Source organism: Electrophorus electricus, chromosome 6, assembly GCF_013358815.1.
Source record: "Electrophorus electricus isolate fEleEle1 chromosome 6, fEleEle1.pri, whole genome shotgun sequence".
Classification (NCBI taxonomy): domain Eukaryota; kingdom Metazoa; phylum Chordata; class Actinopteri; order Gymnotiformes; family Gymnotidae; genus Electrophorus; species Electrophorus electricus.
The window spans coordinates 29,152,474-29,171,432 of record NC_049540.1 but is presented as its reverse complement, the minus strand read 5'-3'; the positions used below and the strand labels follow the sequence as shown (position 1 = coordinate 29,171,432).

Sequence of the window (18,959 nt, the reverse complement as noted above, 5' to 3'; positions counted from 1 at the left end):
AAAGCATTTTTCCAGACAGGCACAAAAACAATAAAAATGGCCAGAGAATCACACCGTTGTAATGACCGTGCAGATTCACAGACTTTAAACCCAGGAAAAGTCAAATGACGTACTAATTTAACAGGAAGGGATGCTTGGTGTGTTGGAGCTAGTCTCTGAGAGACGTAGAGGAGAGACCTCAGGTCTGCTTCTTCAGACGAACGGGAGAAAGCTTAGGCCTGCCGAAGTGAAGAGAAATATTAAACAAACAGCTTCACGGGGAAGAAGATTTTCTGTTTCTTTATCTTGTCATGTCCCGTCATATAATTTTTATGTTGTTGAATATTTAAATATTTGCTAACCAGTTTAAAAAAAAAATAAAAAATCGATCATCTATCATTCTCAAGGTGTCTTGTTTTACCCTTTTGCTGCGTGGCAAATGACTTGGCTTATGCATATTTAACCCTCAGAGAGCCAAACAAACATGGACCAAACAAATAAACAAACACACAACAACATGTGTGAGGCATTGTAGAACACTCAGTCTTTGGAACACGGAGTGTCCTACTATTAAGGCTCTTCAGATGACCAGAGCTGCCCCTCCTCTCTCCTGTAAACCCTTCTGGCAGCGCAGGGTGTGGTAAACACACACCACTTTCAGCTTGCAAGCCTGCAATTAGCTGTAATGAGTAGGAGGTGCATGAGTCCATGGGACAGGGTCAGCGTACTGTGGTGCCAGGAGCAAACCCCCCACCTCTTACCCAAATCTCTGCCTTTTCTAGGATAACCCAAAAAGCACGGCGGGTCCCAGAACAACCTTATCCCAACCCCTGTGGTGGGAGCGGTTGGGGCGGAGTGACTCAGGCATTTGATTGATGGGGTTCATCTTACACCAGCCCTGAAGGCGACTTGGTCATGCGCATGACCCTAAAGGCTCTGCAGGTGGTGGGAGACAAACCCTCACTTTCCCCTGCCTCTGGAGCTCAGGACTAATGAGGAACACTCCGGAGAGAGGTCGTGACCTTTACCTAGAGGTCAGCCCTAACCTGCGTTGCTGCTGGATTCTGGAGACTTGCAGTAAGAACTGTTTAAAAGCGGAGATGTCTAAAGAGCCGTGAGATGACAAGGTGAAATACGAATAATTCTTATCCTGGCGCTTACCAGTGGAACATCTCCCAAGAGCAAATCCACAAGCATTCTATTCTATTTAGTTATTTAATAAATATACAAAGGTGATAATGATGATGAAGATGATGAAATCCAAAAGAAGATAAATAAATAAATAAATAAATAAATAAATAAATAAATAAATAAATACCAATTTTAATTACTCCTATTCCTACTTAATGTTCAGACACTAGTTTAATGTATATTAAAGTTTAGGACATTATTTATTGAACTTTCAAACCAACCAGACAACCAACCAAGCAAACAAAAAAACCTTAAACTAATAATTATGAATTGTTCCACATATTGAATAATTATTTTGGATTTCCACTGAGATTGGGATTAATAAACCACTGGCACTGAGCACTGGGTTTGTGAACAGCGCGTCTGCGGCCATCTTGCTCCGTGGTGTCCTTATCTGGTATTCATATTCCTCTGGACTCCTGGTAGCATCGTTAGGGTCACAGAGGCCATTTCATTCCCCCCGCTTTTCCCACAAGGTTTTCATTAAGAAGATAAGTCTTCCTCAGTTAGGAAATGCGCAATTTGAATGACAATAGAGATGCAAATGGAACCTCTGGGTCAGACACAATGAGGTGTCTAATGAGAGCTAATGGATTACTTAGTATGAGAATACCACTACAAATTAGTCAGGGCAAATATTTGGCCAACCAATTATAGGACCTCAGAGAGAGCCACTGGATGTCATCACTGACAGCGAATGAGTTTTCTTCACAAGTCAAGACGCCACGAATGTATGCAGGCACAGCCAGAGCAAAAGCAAAGCCAGTGTTAGTGCTTCCTGCTCTTCTTTTCACACAGGCTTGTCCAGACATTGTATTTTTTAAATTTATTGTCAGTTTTTCACCTCACACTGGGACTCCAGAGGGTTTACACAACTAAACTAGAGAGAACATGCCAGTACCAATCACATCTGCTCAACTGTTTGCGTAGACAACACAGATGTTACCATGGTTACTAGAGTCTGGATGGGTTATGTGTTGGCAACAGATGAGAGACCTATCATTAATTGATAATAGAATGGAGATTTAATTGCTGAATCAGGACAGTTCAGTTGTAACTGTTAAGTCGGTCATAACAAGACTGAATATGGGAAAGGAGTGAAAGCTATTTTTAACATCACATTACATAGTAGGACATGTTTTTCATTATAAATATATGATTCATATGAATCACAATAAATGTATGATTCAGACATAATAATACTCATATTTCATTTTTACTGAAGCAAACCAGATGTAATGTGCATGCTGGAGTTTTCCTTACACACACGTAACTTTATTTGTGTGTGTGTGTGTGTGTGTGTGTGTGTGTGTGTGTGTGTGTGTGTGTGTGTGTGTGCGTGTGTGTGTGTGTGTGAGAGAGAGAGTGAGTGAAAGTGCATGTATTCAAACATTACCTTAAAGTGTCTCAACATGGTCCTGTATGGTTGTGTGTGAAGTCCTTTTCTCACCATTCAGTCGAACTAAAGTGTATTCAGAGATTTTCTCTCTCTCTCTCTCTCTCTCTCTCTCTCTACTTATTCATGGACACACTGAAATGAAGGCCCCCAACAATACAGAATGGATTCCTTTATCTCCACAAGTACTCAGACCCCCACCTTCCCCTCTGCCTCTGTGTTCCCAACTTGCCTTTCAGATACCTGCACGCAAGAACAGGGAACGGTGCAGGAAACAAAAGAATATCCCGTGCTCCTCGGCCCCCTTCCTGCTGGAGGAGAGTCTTTATGTGGCCAGAGCCTCTCATTAACTTCACACATGCTGTCTCCCTCAGTCTGCCACTGCTTAAGCACCATGCAGTGTAAAAAGCTACCAATTAGTCCCTCATCAGCTCCAATTAGAGAAGACAAAACCTGTGTAAAGATAACCCAGTTGAAAGGCGGGGGAGGGGTGGTGGTGTGGGGTGGCTGTGTAGTCTAGTCTAAGCTCTTAAGAAGAACAAGGTCATTTATGAATGCTTGGTGTGCAGTGCGTCTGTGGGTCTGACGCTGCCCTCATGGGTCTGTGGGTCTGACGCTGCCCTCATGGGTCTGTGGGTCTGACGCTGCCCTCATGGGTCTGTGGGTCTGACGCTGCCCTCATGCGTCTGTGGGTCTGACGCTGCCCTCATGGGTCTGTGGGTCTGACGCTGCCCTCATGGGTCTGTGGGTCTGACGCTGCCCTCATGGGTCTGTGGGTCTGACGCTGCCCTCATGCGTCTGTGGGTCTGACGCTGCCCTCATGGGTCTGTGGGTCTGACGCTGCCCTCATGGGTCTGTGGGTCTGACGCTGCCCTCATGGGTCTGTGGGTCTGACGCTGCCCTCATGGGTCTGTGGGTCTGACGCTGCCCTCATGCGTCTGTGGGTCTGACGCTGCCCTCATGCGTCTGTGGGTCTGACGCTGACATCACTTCTGTCTCTCCCTCTTTCATGCCATCTGTTTTCCCTTCACTCGCTTTCCTCAACCTCTCAAAATGCCTGTTCTTCCTCTTCTCTCTCTCAGCCCACTTCTGCTGTGTAGGGCAGTGAGTGAAGGAGTGAGGGAGTGAGTGAGAGAGTGAGTGAGTGAGTGAGGGACGGAGAGTGAGTGATAGAGTGAGGGAGGGAGAGTGAGTGAGTGAGTGACCTACATCCACAGTAGGAGGATCTGTGCCTCTTTGCAATCAGCTATTGTGTACAAAATGTTTCCTTAAACTTAAACCTAAACAGAAACACACTTTCATTCTCTCTGCTCTCCCATCTCACTCTCTTTCTCTCACTCTCTCAGTCCAAAAAAGAAAAGGAATGTCTTTCACCTAATTCAGATTCAATTTTCCCTGTCCTGTAATTACATGTTTTTTTCTTCTCTCAATGAGTTTTTTGGGACAGTTAATTTGGTGCTTGCACTTAATGTCTTAACGTCATTAATTCACACAGAGTGAAACCCTAATTTCCTTGATCAGGACGGCCAGGTTGTGGGCGGTCCACTGAGACTGTGGGCGGTCCTCCTAGGCCATGGGCGGTCCACTCAGCCTGTGGGCGGTCCACTCAGGCTGTGGGTGGTCCTCCCAGGCTGTGGGCGGTCCACGCAGGCTGTGGGCGGTCCTCTCAGGTTGTGGGCGGTCCTCCCAGGCCGTGGGCAGTCCACTCAGGCTGTGGGCGGTCCTCCCAGGCTGTGGGCGGTCCTCCCAGGCTGTGTGAGGTTTGCTAATACAATGGCCTCATTAATGTTTTTATTTCACCACTCCCTATGCCTTGGCCATTAGGCATTAGATTGGATGCTGTGTGAGCAGAGGGAGGGGCCAACCAGCCCAAGCCCCCCCCAACAGGCCCCCCCCCCCCCCCCCCTTGTGGGTGGGTCTAAATAACAAGACTCACAGGCAGCGAGATATAATTAGGGGCACTTCAGCGAATATTTGAGATCTTTTAAGGTTGACCCTTGTACACTAATCACTTGTCCATTAATTACTTCCAGCTGGGATTTTGCAGAAATTTTTTGCCAAATTCCACCCTCTCCCCATTCAACTCCGCCCCTCCCCACAACCTCTCCTGATTTCTTTCTCTTCTTTTTTAATTGCATGAGGGGCCAATCTTCGCTCTCTTCGCCTACATGAAGGCCATCTTAGCTCATGTTAATTGCAGCATGTACAAAACCTCCCAAGTCGAGCACAGCCCGAGACAACAGTGCCTTTGTGCGCTTAAATGAACAACATGTAAATAATGTTGTACAATTAAACAAGTCAGTGGCTATGTAGCTGCTTCCCAGCTGCCATTAAATGAATTTAATGACATTGTTTAATACTTGGAAGACTAACGTGGCACAAATCCACTTTGCCAAAAGACGAAAAGGAGCCTCGTTCTGAAGTTGCAGTGGAATAATATTACAGCAAGTATCTAGGTTACATTTTCAGGATTTGGCAGACGCTCGTATCCAGAGCGACTTACCTAAATGTATCAGTATACATCACACAGCGTGCGCTCCCTGGTAGCCCAGGACCGTGGTGCTGCCAACACCTTGATCTACCTTAGGAGACTGATCCAGACCCATTTACATGAATCTATCAGTGTGACAGTATCTTTGCTCCATAAGAATTGAACACATCTCCATGGCCTATGAAGAAGGCAATGATCCAGACAGGTGTAGTTTAACCTGACCACCAACTGCTGTCATTCTTTATGCATCAGCAGTACATTTTCTAAAGTGAATGTCAGTCTCTGGGAACAGTATATAGAATTCGAGGCCCTACTGTGCCTTTTTGTTGAGAAAACTTCCTCAGTTCCCAAAGACCTGCTATGGTGGAAGCTTGTGAGCTGTGTAGAGTGCTAAAAGATCAGTTACGCATAACCAGAAAATTCTGTAGACATAGTGCATTTCAGTAATAGGGACATGGATACTTATATAAAAAGATCCTAATGTTATATTTGAGAAAAGAAGATAATTATAATATTGTTTTTTCACTAAAGCAATTGACTGCAGTGTCTGATTTGACTAATCTTTTACACAGCTAGTTTTCTAATAAACATGCCTACTGGCTTGTAAACACTCACTATTGTTTGCAGCAAAAATCGATTTTATTCATTTTATTCACACTATGCAAAGCAGAACATGAATTAACATAGATTAGCAGAAAACAGAACATTGATTAATAATAACTACAGTAATTTTACTCAACATTAACATCAGTACAAGCACCACAAACATTCATAAACATTCCACATTACAAGTCAGCAAGTGAAAACAAACTATTTTCACATACCTGTATGACCTAATTATGTAGTCATCGGTGAACAACAGTCGCTCTTCATGGGGCCTTTTTCCCCCTGATGAGGCTGAACAGTTCTGGGCAGAGAGTGTAACCACCCCAGTATTATTCGTCTACGGACACAGAGGAGCACAGAATGCATACACACTGTGCTCAGCCCCATTCCCTTAGTCCAGTCCACTCCACATGCTGAGAGTTAGGGGTAGAGTTAGAGTAGAGTTAGGGTAGGGTTAAGGTTAGGGGCTGGGGCTAGGGTTAGGGGTAGAGTTAGGGGTAGAGTTAGGGTTAGGGTTAGAGTAGGGTTAGAGTTAGGGCTAGGGTTAGGGTTAGGGTAGGGTTAAGGTTAGGGGCTGGGGCTAGGGTTAGAGTTATAGTTAGGGGTAGAGTTAGGGTTAGGGTTAGGGTTAGGGTAGGGTTAGAGTAGGGTTAGAGTAGGGTTAGAGTTAGGGTTAGGGTAGGGTTAAGGTTAGGGGCTGGGGCTAGGGTTAGGGGTAGAGTTAGGGTTAGGGTTAGGGTAGGGTTAGAGTAGGGTTAGAGTTAGGGTTAGGGGTAGACTTAGGGTTAGGGGCTGGGGCTAGGGTTAGGGTTATAGTTAGGGGTAGAGTTAGGGTTAGGGTAGGGTTAGAGTAGGGTTAGAGTTAGGGTTGGGGCTGGGGCTAGGGTTAGGGTTATAGTTAGGGGTAGAGTTAGGGTTAGGGTAGGGTTAGAGTAGGGTTAGAGTTAGGGTAGGGGTAGAGTTAGGGTTAGGGTAGAGTTAGGGTTAGGGGTAGAGTTAGGGTTAGGGGCTGGGGCTAGGGTTAGGGTTATAGTTAGGGGTAGAGTTAGGGTTACGGTTAGGGTTATAGTTAGGGTTAGGGTAGGGTTAGAGTTAGAGTTAGGGTTGGGGTAGAGTTACAGGTAGAGTTAGGGTAGGGTTAGGGTTAGGGTAGGGTTAGAGTAGGGTTAGAGTTAGGGTTAGGGGTAGACTTAGGGTTAGGGGCTGGGGCTAGGGTTAGGGTTATAGTTAGGGGTAGAGTTAGGGTTAGGGTAGGGTTAGAGTAGGGTTAGAGTTAGGGTTGGGGCTGGGGCTAGGGTTAGGGTTATGGTTAGGGGTAGAGTTAGGGTTAGGGTAGGGTTAGAGTAGGGTTAGAGTTAGGGTAGGGGTAGAGTTAGGGTTAGGGTAGAGTTAGGGTTAGGGGTAGAGTTAGGGTTAGGGGCTGGGGCTAGGGTTAGGGTTATAGTTAGGGGTAGAGTTAGGGTTACGGTTAGGGTTATAGTTAGGGTTAGGGTAGGGTTAGAGTTAGAGTTAGGGTTGGGGTAGAGTTACAGGTAGAGTTAGGGTAGGGTTAGGGTTAGGGTTAGGGTTAGAGTTAGGGTTAGGGTTAGGGTTAGAGTTAGGGTTTGGGGTTAGGGTTTAGGGTTTGGGTAAGGGGCTTGGTCTAGGGTTAGGTTTAGAGTTAGGGTTTGGGGTTATGGTTAGGGTTATAGTTAGGGTTAGGGTTGGGGTAGAGTTACGGGTAGAGTTAGGTTAGGGTTAGGGTTAGGGTAGGGTAGGGTTAGAGTTAGGGTTAGGGTTAGGGTTAGGGGTAGGGTTAGAGTTAGGGTTAGGGTTAGAGTTAGGGGTAGGGTTAGAGTTAGGGTTAGGGTTAGAGTTAGGGTTAGGGTTAGGGTTAGGGGTAGGGTTAGAGTTAGGGTTAGAGTTAGGGTTAGGGTTGGGGTAGAGTTACGGGTAGAGTTAGGGTTAGGGTTAGGGTTAGGGTAGGGTAGGGTTAGAGTTAGGGTTAGGGTTAGAGTTAGGGTTTGGGGTTATGGTTAGGGTTATAGTTAGGGTTAGGGTTGGGGTAGAGTTACGGGTAGAGTTAGGTTAGAGTTAGGGTTAGAGTTAGGGTTAGGGTTAGGGTTAGGGTTAGGGTTAGGGGTAGGGTTAGAGTTAGGGTTAGGGTTGGGGTAGAGTTACGGGTAGAGTTAGGGTTAGGGTTAGGGTTAGGGTTAGGGTTAGGGTTAGGGTTAGAGTTAGGGTAGGGTAGGGTTAGGGTTAGGGTTAGGGTTAGAGTTAGGGTAGGGTAGGGTTAGGGTTAGGGTTAGGGTTAGGGTTAGAGTTAGGGTAGGGTAGGGTTAGGGTTAGGGTTAGGGTTATGGTTAGGGTTAGGGTTAGGGTTAGAGTTAGGGTTAGGGTTAGGGTTAGGGTTAGGGTTAGAGTTAGGGTAGGGTTAGGATTAGGGTTAGGGTTAGAGTTAGGGTAGGGTAGGGTTAGGGTTAGGGTTAGGGTTAGGGTTAGGGTTAGGGTTAGAGTTAGGGTAGGGTTAGGATTAGGGTTAGGGTTAGAGTTAGGGTAGGGTAGGGTTAGGGTTAGGGTTAGGGTTAGGGTTAGGGTTAGGGTTAGGGTTAGGGTTAGGGTTAGGGTTAGGGTTAGAGTTAGGGTTAGGGTTAGGGTTAGGGTTAGGGTTAGGGTTAGGGTTAGGGTTAGGGTTAGGGTTAGGGTTAGGGTTAGGGTAGGGTTAGGGGTAGGGTTAGGGATGAAAAAGAAGATGAAGAAGCAAGCATGCACACTCTCAGCCATGCACACTCTTAACTGTGCATGTTTTCAAACATGTATGCTCTCAAAACCTCAGACTCCACGTAGGTATACTCAGCATTGTCAAACACTATGCTAAATGCTAAACACTGCCCTGGAGAGCCTATACGACACAGAATGTGTCCTCCTGGACCCACCGTCACTCCCACCATCTATCCAGAAGAGCAGTATGAACACCTACATGGAGAACAGAACCACTGGGCTGAAACCTTCACAGCTCACACCTGATGTACAGGTGGACACACCTAGGAGAGACTCACAATGTCTCACCTGATGTAAAGGTGGAGACACCTAGAAGAGACTATGGCCACCATTCTGGACCCTCAGGACTGTGGCCACCCTCTGGACCCTCAGGACTGTGGCCACCCTCTGGACCCTCAGGACTGTGGACACCCTCTGGACCCTCAGGACTGTGGACACCCTCTGTTTTGTCTCCGTGTTGCAGCTGAGATGATGCCAACCCTGGTCTAGACCTGCTCATGGGTAACACAGAAGATGAGATGACAGCAGAAAATGATCTGGTGCGGTCTGTAGATGAACAGATGTTGCCATATTCATCCAATCCCTCCATATACACCAATGGATGCAGATACAGCTAGCCTACCTGTTCTAGATACACTGGAATAGCAGATTCTACCTACAATAACTATTTATGATGTATTAAAGTGTGGACTGGTCACATGCTGGGCTGCTCAAGGACAAGGGGTTCCCTCTGGAGTCTTGATCCTCTTGAGGGTCTTTCTGTGCTTGCCACTATTGCCACTGGCTCGCCCATTGGGCATCTGGATCCAGACAGTTGCTTTGAAGCTGCTTTGTGACAATGCATGTTCTAAAAATTGGTATATAAACAAATCTGACTTTGACTCGCTCAAATCTGACTTTGACTTGCTCAAGCCCATAGTCCTTCCTGCCAAACACCCTTCACAGTGCATTATGACTGTGAACACGCAATACCACTGACGTGACAGAGGCATGACCGTGGACGGAAAGATGACGTGAGCTGATCTGGTACAGCAGTGCTACACCTGTGACCCTGTGACCCTGCCATAACCACTGACCAGTGAAGGAGGGTCTTAAGGCTGCTCAACACAAGGACGTTTCATTCTGCTTGACAACAGATATACTGGTAAGTATATTTATTTCTAAACATGAGCTGGAACGTTTTGATCAATAAGATAATATGCACAAACAATGAAGTAATACGTATATCTACTGGGAACCACAGCTGGACACCTTTGTTTCTCATCTTAACCCATTACAGACACACTGGGTGTCTACGGTGTTGAAATCTCAGCCCTCAAGGTCCAGGTCCTACAGGGGTTTCCACCCTCCCTTTACCTGGCAGGCAGGTGTGATGCCAAAGTGGCCAACCAGTAACAGGAATCAATTAATCAACTACAAGGATTCCAAAATCCAGGACTGGATTTGGATCTGAGGTCCAGATTTGAATGCCACTGATTTTTAGGTATCTTCTGCCCCCTTATGGGGAAATTCTCCCTTTCTCTTCATTCTGTTATTCAGTCTGAAAAGGGCAGTAGTGTGTAACTGACGCCACCCAGTGGTTATATCCTCCTTTTCTTCGCACAGTCAGACAACAGAAATATACAGCCAGCCCTCACGGGCCATCCTAACAGGAAATGCTGTTTCTTACAACAGGCAACGCTCCTCATGTAATACAGCAATACAGATAATTTTTATTTTTTTATTTTGTAAAATTTAAGAAACAGCTATTCAGATTTAACAGTCATTTGCGGCACAACGACGATAATGTTAAGCCTGTTTAAACTGTAACTGCAAAGCTAATATAAAGTATTTTCTGTGCTTCGCACAGTAGCGATGGACCTGATCACGCTTTTCGCACGCGCGTAAACGCTACTCCCATGAATGCACCATTTGATTAGTCACCTTTACCACAATCAGAGTGCTGTTTATATAGCGGCCAACGAGCATGTGGTCTTTTCTTCAACTGCACAAATCAGACAGCCAGTGTTGTTCTTGTCTCGGTGGGAAATAATGTTTTGATGAAGTGCGTGTTTAACATGTCCACAGGGGTTACCGGCGCGTCACGGGCCATTACGGAGGGGCTCTCGTGGGGACGGGTTCAATCTGTGACACGCGGAGAGGCGGAAAAACCGCGAGCGCGGTTCATACGCCTTAATGGTGTGGCTAACCCTTGGACTGCGCACATGTTAAAAAGATTAAGCTTTGTTTAACCCGGATTCGTCTGGGTGACAAAACTGGGTAAGTGTGTTGCAGTGGCTTTGATGTACACCCGCGAGATACAGTGGGATTACTAATGACTGCCAGATCGTGCGCGCGACATCCCGTTCACGTGGGCAATATGTGGCGTGACAGACTGCGTGAAGACTGACTGCACGTCAGATCGCAAAGTGTTTTATGTTGAGAGAGAGTGAGAGAGTGAGAGAGAGAGAGAGAGAGAGAGAGAGAGAGTGAGAGAGTGAGAGTGTCTTCGGCCTTTTCTGTGTTGTCCCGGATTGTTTCCGTTATTATAAGCACCACATGGTATGTCATTGTGGATACTGTTTGTGTAAAATATTAAATGGTCTATACGGGAACGTATAGGGAAGATTGCGCCCGTGGGACCTCGCTCACGCGTCCCACACCCGAACATCAAAGCTCTTCACCGTTACGGAGTTCGGGAAAGTTCGGAAATGTTCGGCAAGTCCGGTCAAAGGCCTCAGAGGACCTCTGCAGATCCGTGCATGTCGATGATTTACAAGGCTCATGCGTTGATTAATGCACCATCCAGAATGCGGCAGGCGTGACCCAGTTAGGAACTGTGGTGAATATGTACTGTTATTTGTATGACTGAAAGACGGAAATTCTATAAATATATACATCTTTTATATTTATGTTAAAAAAATAGAATTTCATACAAAGAGATACATTCATGTCATCTGTAAAGAGTATGAAGTTAAATAAACATCTTTTTTTGTGATATCTACACCATTCTCTCCTTTACAAAGTCAGTCCATAGTCAGGTGCTCATTCATGACAGTCTTAGATCTTCCAGGCAGGATCAGTTAAAGTGCTGGATGATTTCCTCTTTCTCTTCTCCCTGGGTGGATTCTGGGATCTGTAGTCTTCTCCAGAGCCAAAGTCCAGGCTGTCCTGACTCTCCTTCCAGTAGTCAGGCGTGACAGGGAAGTCCTCTCCAGGAGAAAGCATCTGCCTACCAAACACTTTGCTCTGCAGCTCAGCAATGTCGTTACGGATGTCAGCCATCAGGAGTAACAGGAAATCAAAGGATCCAGGTGGGCCCTGAACAGCACAATGCAAAAGAATAGGTCACGCCACGCCACGTCAGCCACGTCACGCCACGTGAGTCACATTGCGTCACAGACAACACAATACAAAACACCACAGTGCAAAACATCACAACATAACACAACACAAAACAATCCAAAACATCACAACACAATACAATACAAAACATCACAACATAACACAATACAAATGGATACAAAACATCACAACATAACACAACACAAAACATCACAACACAATACAATACAAAACATCACAACACAATACAATACAAAACATCACAACATAACACAATACAAATGGATACAAAACATCACAACATAACAACACAAAACAATCCAAAACATCACAACACAATACAATACAAAACATCACAACATAACACAACACAAATGGATACAAAACATCACAACATAACACAACACAAAACAATACAAAACATCACAACATAATACAATACAAAACATCACAACACAATACAATACAAAACATCACAACATAACACAACACAAATGGATACAAAACATCACAACATAACATAACACAAAACAATCCAAAACATCACAACACAATACAATACAAAACATCACAACATAACACAACACAAATGGATACAAAACATCACAACATAACACAACACAAAACAATCCAAAACATCACAACACAATACAATACAAAACATCACAACACAATACAATACAAAACATCACAACACAACACAATACAAATGGATACAAAACATCACAACATAACACAACACAAAACAATCCAAAACATCACAACACAATACAATACAAAACATCACAACATAACACAACACAAATGGATACAAAACATCACAACATAACACAAAACAACCCAAAACAATCCAAAACATCACAGCATTACACAACACAAAATATGTCTCTTGCAACATGTTACTCTGTCACACCATGTAAGTTTACTGAAAGATACCAAAGGCACTAGAGCTAGTGAAGGCCTTCTTTTACAGCCCCCATACCACCCCACCTTTCGGTGTCAGCTATGTGCTGTAGTCAGGGAGGTGTCTGTTGACCTTTGACCCACTGAACACACGCTGTCCCAAATCAATGCTCTCCCTTCCCCTCCCTACTCCCCCAAAAACACGTCCTGGAGGATGTAACAGCGAAAACACGAAGGGTGAAAGATCCTGCCTCCTGTAAACATACCAAAGACATGCCTCTGGTGAACACATCACCCCTGGAAACCCCGAATGGACAGCGGTCCTCTGTGGGAGGAGCCTAACCTGAGGCTTCTCCGGTGAGCACGCTGCACTCCAGGCTCTCACCAATAAATGCTTCAGCACACGGACTATGATGTGCTGACAGGTCCCAGCAGGAGTTCTTTGCCCTGTGTGAAGGGGCTGCATGCACACTATCTTAATAAACGTCATAACCTGTTCTCCCATGGCTCTCCTCTGCTCGGTCTCCTGCGCTCAGTAGTGGAGTGCACAGTGCTACTACAGTTCATCTTACTGTCAGTAGCACCTCCAAGTTCACCACAAGCAAAGGCTTGAGATATAAAAGCAACATCTGAAATCATGAGACCTGAAGACAGACAGATATGTATACAGAACACACAGACAGACCGACAAGTGTAGATGTGAGACAGACAAGATACAAAACAGGAGAGCAAAAAAGGGAGAAAGAAAGACAGGACTACAGACACAGATAACACCATGAGGAGATTACAGACACAGCTACCACCATGAGGAGATTACAGACACAGCTACCACCATGAGGAGATTACAGAGACAGCTAGCACCATGAGGAGATTACAGAGACAGCTAGCACCATGAGGAGATTACAGACACAGCTAGCACCATGAGGAGAAGATTACAGACACAGCTAACACCATGAGGAGATTACAGACACAGCTAGCACCATGAGGAGATTACAGAGACAGCTACCACCATGAGGAGATTACAGAGACAGATAACACCATGAGGAGATTACAGAGACAGCTACCACCATGAGGAGATTACAGAGACAGCTAACACCATGAGGAGATTACAGAGACAGCTAGCACCATGAGGAGATTACAGACACAGCTACCACCATGAGGAGATTACAGAGACAGCTAGCACCATGAGGAGATTACAGAGACAGCTAGCACCATGAGGAGATTACAGACACAACTAACACCATGAGGAGATTACAGACACAGCTACCACCATGAGGAGATTACAGAGACAGCTAGCACCATGAGGAGATTACAGAGACAGCTAGCACCATGAGGAGAGGATTACAGACACAACTAACACCATGAGGAGATTACAGACTCAAATAACACCATGAGGAGATTACAGAGACAGCTAACACCATGAGGAGATTACAGAGACAGCTACCACCATGAGGAGATTACAGAGACAGCTAGCACCATGAGGAGATTACAGAGACAGCTAACACCATGAGGAGAAGATTACAGACACAACTAACACCATGAGGAGATTACAGAGACAGCTAACACCATGAGGAGATTACAGAGACAGCTAGCACCATGAGGAGATTACAGAGACAGCTAGCACCATGAGGAGATTACAGAGACAGCTAGCACCATGAGGAGAGGATTACAGACACAACTAACACCATGAGGAGATTACAGACTCAAATAACACCATGAGGAGATTACAGAGACAGCTACCACCATGAGGAGAAGATTACAGACACAGCTAACACCATGAGGAGATTACAGACTCAAATAACACCATGAGGAGAAGATTAAGATGGTTAGATTTACTTACAGGAGGTCCAGAAGGTCCAGGAGCCCCTCTTTCTCCCTGAAGAATCCAAACAAATATTTGTGTTAGTGGGATTGCTGTGGAGAAACTGCGAGAAGCCTTATAGGACAGTTATTACTCCACTACCTTCCAGTAATGCCATCACACACGAAAAAACACGCCAGTGTTTGAAATATCCAAAACCCACACCGGTCATCAGCAGTTCACCCTCACACGAGGCCTGAGATCAATCACTCCGGGATCAATCACCCCAAGATCTATCACCCCCAGATCAATCACCCCGAGATCTATCACCCGGAGATCTATCAGCCCGAGATCTATCAGCCCGAGATCTATCACCCCGAGATCTATCACCCCGAGATCTATCACCCCGAGCAGCAAATCTGCCGCAATGCAAACCCGAAAACGTGGCAACAAATTGTTCTGACGGTGGAGTTTGTGTAAATGTTATGTTAGTGCTGGTTTTTGCGGTCCATTTGGAGCCGGTCTCTAGCTCATTTGGATTGAGGTATGAAGGTAAGTACCACACAGGCAGATATGGGGGGGGGAGGCTGACCCCCCAGTGCGAGGATTAGGGTAAGGTCAAGGGGTTAGGAAAGGGTAGTAGTCTACGCCAGATGGTCCTGATTTGTGTCTGAGAAGCTGAAAAACATAACAGTAAAGCTCTGCCTACAAACATGGTCTGACAGATGTGTGGTATGTGTGTGTGTGTGCATGTAGACACACACACACACACAGACACACCTCTATGCTGACCTTGACCTGCTGCACAGACAAAATGTAAGATAGTTAAACATGAAGTACACATAAGATGCTTACTGGCTGAAGACTTAGAAGCACACGTTTAAAGCTGCAGTCTTCTTTACCAGGGTCCTAGTAGGGTCCCGTCCAGGGTCCAATCTTAGATGATCTAAATATATTGCCAGATTAATTTGACCTAATATCTGGAGATATTGGACGTTTTAAAACACTAATTTGGTGTACATATTGTATAGATTTATAGAGGGTTATTTGAGGAATAACACAGATTGCGTTATAACGCAGATCTTTGGAAAACCCTGCACTAGGTGACTGTCGGCATGTTTTTGTGCATGTGCTGGCGTGAGCTTTAAAGCTACAAATCATTGTGACACAAGCATGGCTGCAGCAAACGTGGTTTCAAATGGACAACGTTTGGCCTGCTGAAGCTCCGTGCTGAAATTAATGACAGTGTAATTAATAACTGGATGTGTAATTCACCATTACAGGAACACGGAGTGTTTGGAGATCCTTCCGAAGGGGCCATTTAATTTACATCCCGGCACAAGGCAGTGAGTTTGCTTAGTGACCTTGCTTTTGGCCCTTGCTGTCCGAATGGTTTAGTTCATCACTGATTGGTCAGGATGAATTTTTTTTTTTTTGTTAGCGTTTGCATTCCGTGCAAGGATCACAATTAGGGAGCTGGAAGACTGGGGCGTAGTGGGGTCAGAGGGTCTGGAAACACACTGTACCTTCAAGCCATCTCTGCCTGGAGCACCAGGAGGACCCTGCAGAAATACACACACACACACACACACACACACACACACACACACACACACACACACACACACAGAGAGTTGGTTCATGCACAAAATGTATGGTTTGAATCACAGTTTTGGGGTCAGATCAGTTTAAGATTTTGATAAAACAGGGAAAGATGACCATTTCAAATTTGTTATCCAGCAGACATAATTTTTACTAGCTCTGATTTTGCCTACCCGCTAGTTCAATTAGCCTACCCGCTAGTTCAGTTAGCCTACCTGCTAGTTCCATATTTTTTCATCCACATTTAACCTTGGTGAGAGAAAAGCTACTTTCCTTAGCATCTCATATTTGCCCTGTCATTTTATACCTCTTTGCATATATTTTGTATATATTTTATATCTGTTCCATGTGCAATGAGTGGGTAAACGAGTTTTTTCTTGTCTCAGTTTGTTCTGTTAATTTATCGCACCTGTCTAGTGATCCAGTGGATCCAGTGGACTGCATGCACACATTACTATCACAGGTGTTTCTTAGCTCTAAAAACACATATTTGTAGATATATAATTCATAGTAATTGTAGACCTTTGTAAAAATGTATTATATTTATAACGTTAATTCAACTTATGGTACATAAAAAAACTTCGCATGGTGTTCTAAAAAGTTGAACTTATATCAAAATCAAAGTCTCCAAATTTTGGCAACTTTATTTGGTGCACATTCCATATACACTATAGGGACAAAAGTATTGGGACACACCTGTTAATCACTGAATCCAGGTGTTATATTCAGTCCCATTGTCACAGGTGTATTAGATCAAGCACCAGCCATGCAGTCGGCCTTCACACACATTAGTGAAAGAACGGGTCATTATAAAGAGCTCACTGAATTCCAGCGTGGTGCTGTAATAGGACGCCACCGTTGCACCAAGTCAGTTCACAAAATTTCTTCCCTCCTAGATATTCCATCATCAACTGCGAGTGGTATTATTGAAAAGTGGAAGTGTTGAGGAACCACAACAACTCAGCCATGAAGAGTCAAAGCAGAGCAGAGTTACCAGAGTTTCAGAGCAGGGTCATCGAGTGCTGAGGTGTGTAGTGTGTAAAAGTCACCAACACTCTGCTGACTCAGTAGCTGCAGAGATCCAAACCTCCTCTGGGATCAACATCAGAACCGACACTGTGTGCCAGGAGCTTCATGGCAGGGGTTTCCGTGGCCACGCAGTTGCATACAAGCCCTACGTCACCAAGCACAATGCAGAGCATCAGCTGGTGTGGTGTAAAGCACACCGCCACTGGACTCTGGAGCAGTAGAAACATGTTCTATGGAGTAATGAATCGCGCTTCTCTACTTAGCAGTCTGATGGACAAGCCTGGGTTTGGTGAACACCAGGAGAAGGTCACCTGCCTGAGCTGTAAAGTTTGATGGAGGAAAGATAATGTTATGGTGTTGTTTTTCAGGGGTTGGCCCTGATCTCTTAGTTCCTGGCAAGGGAAATCTTAATCCTTCAACATTAAGACATTTTGGACAACCCTATGCTTCCAACTATGTGAGACAAGCTTTGGGAGGGCCCTTTCCTGTTCCAGCATGACTGTGCCCCAGTGCAAAAAGCGAGGTCCATGAAGGCATGGCTGAGTTTGGTGTGGAAAGACTTGACAGGCCCACACAGAGCCCTGACCTCAATCCCTTCAAACACTCTTGGGACAAACTAAAACGGACACTGTGATCCAGGCCTTCTCATCCAGCATCAGTATCTGACCTCACAAATGCTTCTCTGGATAAAAGGACATTCCTACAGACACACTCTAAAATCTTGTAGAAAGACTTCCCAGAGCAGTGGAAAGTTTCATAGCAGCAAAAGGGGGATACGGACTCCATATTAACACCCGTGGATTTAGAATGGGATGTCATAAACATCCCTGTATGTATAATGTGTGGGTGTCCCAATACTTTTGTCCATATCGCGTAGCTACGTAAGCCTGCCAGACTTCATACTATATCTGTTCATGACTGTAGGACATTCTGACAAGGTATAAATGACCAGAACACTGGCTATAGCGCTCTGTGAGGCTGTGTTCTGGTCTAGTATCCATGTAGGCCACATTAGTAGGGAAAAGCACTAACCCATGAAGCCAGACTGCCATATTAATCATACATTTCCAGAACTGGACCAGATTAGAACCTCAAAAATTATTCAGGCTGCACACTGCCCTCTGGTGGATTGTAGAATTAAGACATATCAAGAGCCTTGAATTTAATGTATTTGTGTATTTTGGGGAATTTTTCATTCATGTATATAGAAAAGAATGTTTGTGTACTTTAATTTCAACCTCTACAGCTCATGATGTCATTATGGCCTTTGGTTTTAGAAATTCACAGTAAGTACAGTAAATGCTTAAAAAGAGTGAAAACTTTGTCAAAGTTAAATAAATACATTCACACTAAATTCACATCAACCAGATCACACTGAATCCAAATAAACCAGAACACACTGAATCCATATCAACCAGAACACACTGAATCCACATCATCAGAACACACTGAATCCACATCAACCAGAACACACTGAATCCAAATCAACCAGAACACACTGACTCATGCATCTGATACAAAGGACCTTTGCTGTCATACATAGATTTGAAAAGGTATATCTTTATGTGAGAACACACACCACACACTTACACACACGCGCACACACACACCGTGTTCACCTCTAGCTTGAGAGGCCAGTAACTAAGTGCAATCACACTTGGCCATTTATCAACCTGTAGAGCAGAAAATAAATTAAGAAAACAACACATTTCCAACACACTCAAGGTTGTCTGATGTTATTAAGACTTACTCTGGGGTTTTGAGAGTCTCATGTTTCTGTGTCCAGCATTCATAAATTGCTGCACCACTTTGACAAATAAGGATTTTTCTTCAGTGACATGCATTAGTTGTGTGATGGGGTCTCGCTTACTACGAGT

The 18,959-nt window shown here is 44.8% G+C and overlaps 1 protein-coding gene across 1 annotated transcript in view; it reads right to left on the bottom strand.

Annotated features, from left to right (window-relative positions):
* Positions 1-11,284: 11,284 nt before the first annotated feature.
* Positions 11,285-18,959, bottom strand: part of ccbe1 (collagen and calcium binding EGF domains 1) — a 45,409-nt gene continuing 37,734 nt past the window's right edge. The window contains exons 9-11 of the mRNA XM_027030701.2: positions 15,978-16,013; positions 14,491-14,526; positions 11,285-11,723 (exon numbers count right to left, since the gene is read on the bottom strand). Coding sequence (XP_026886502.2) covers positions 11,463-11,723; positions 14,491-14,526; positions 15,978-16,013 — 333 coding nt within the window. The 3' untranslated portion in view covers positions 11,285-11,462. The remainder of the gene's footprint in view (positions 11,724-14,490; positions 14,527-15,977; positions 16,014-18,959) is intronic.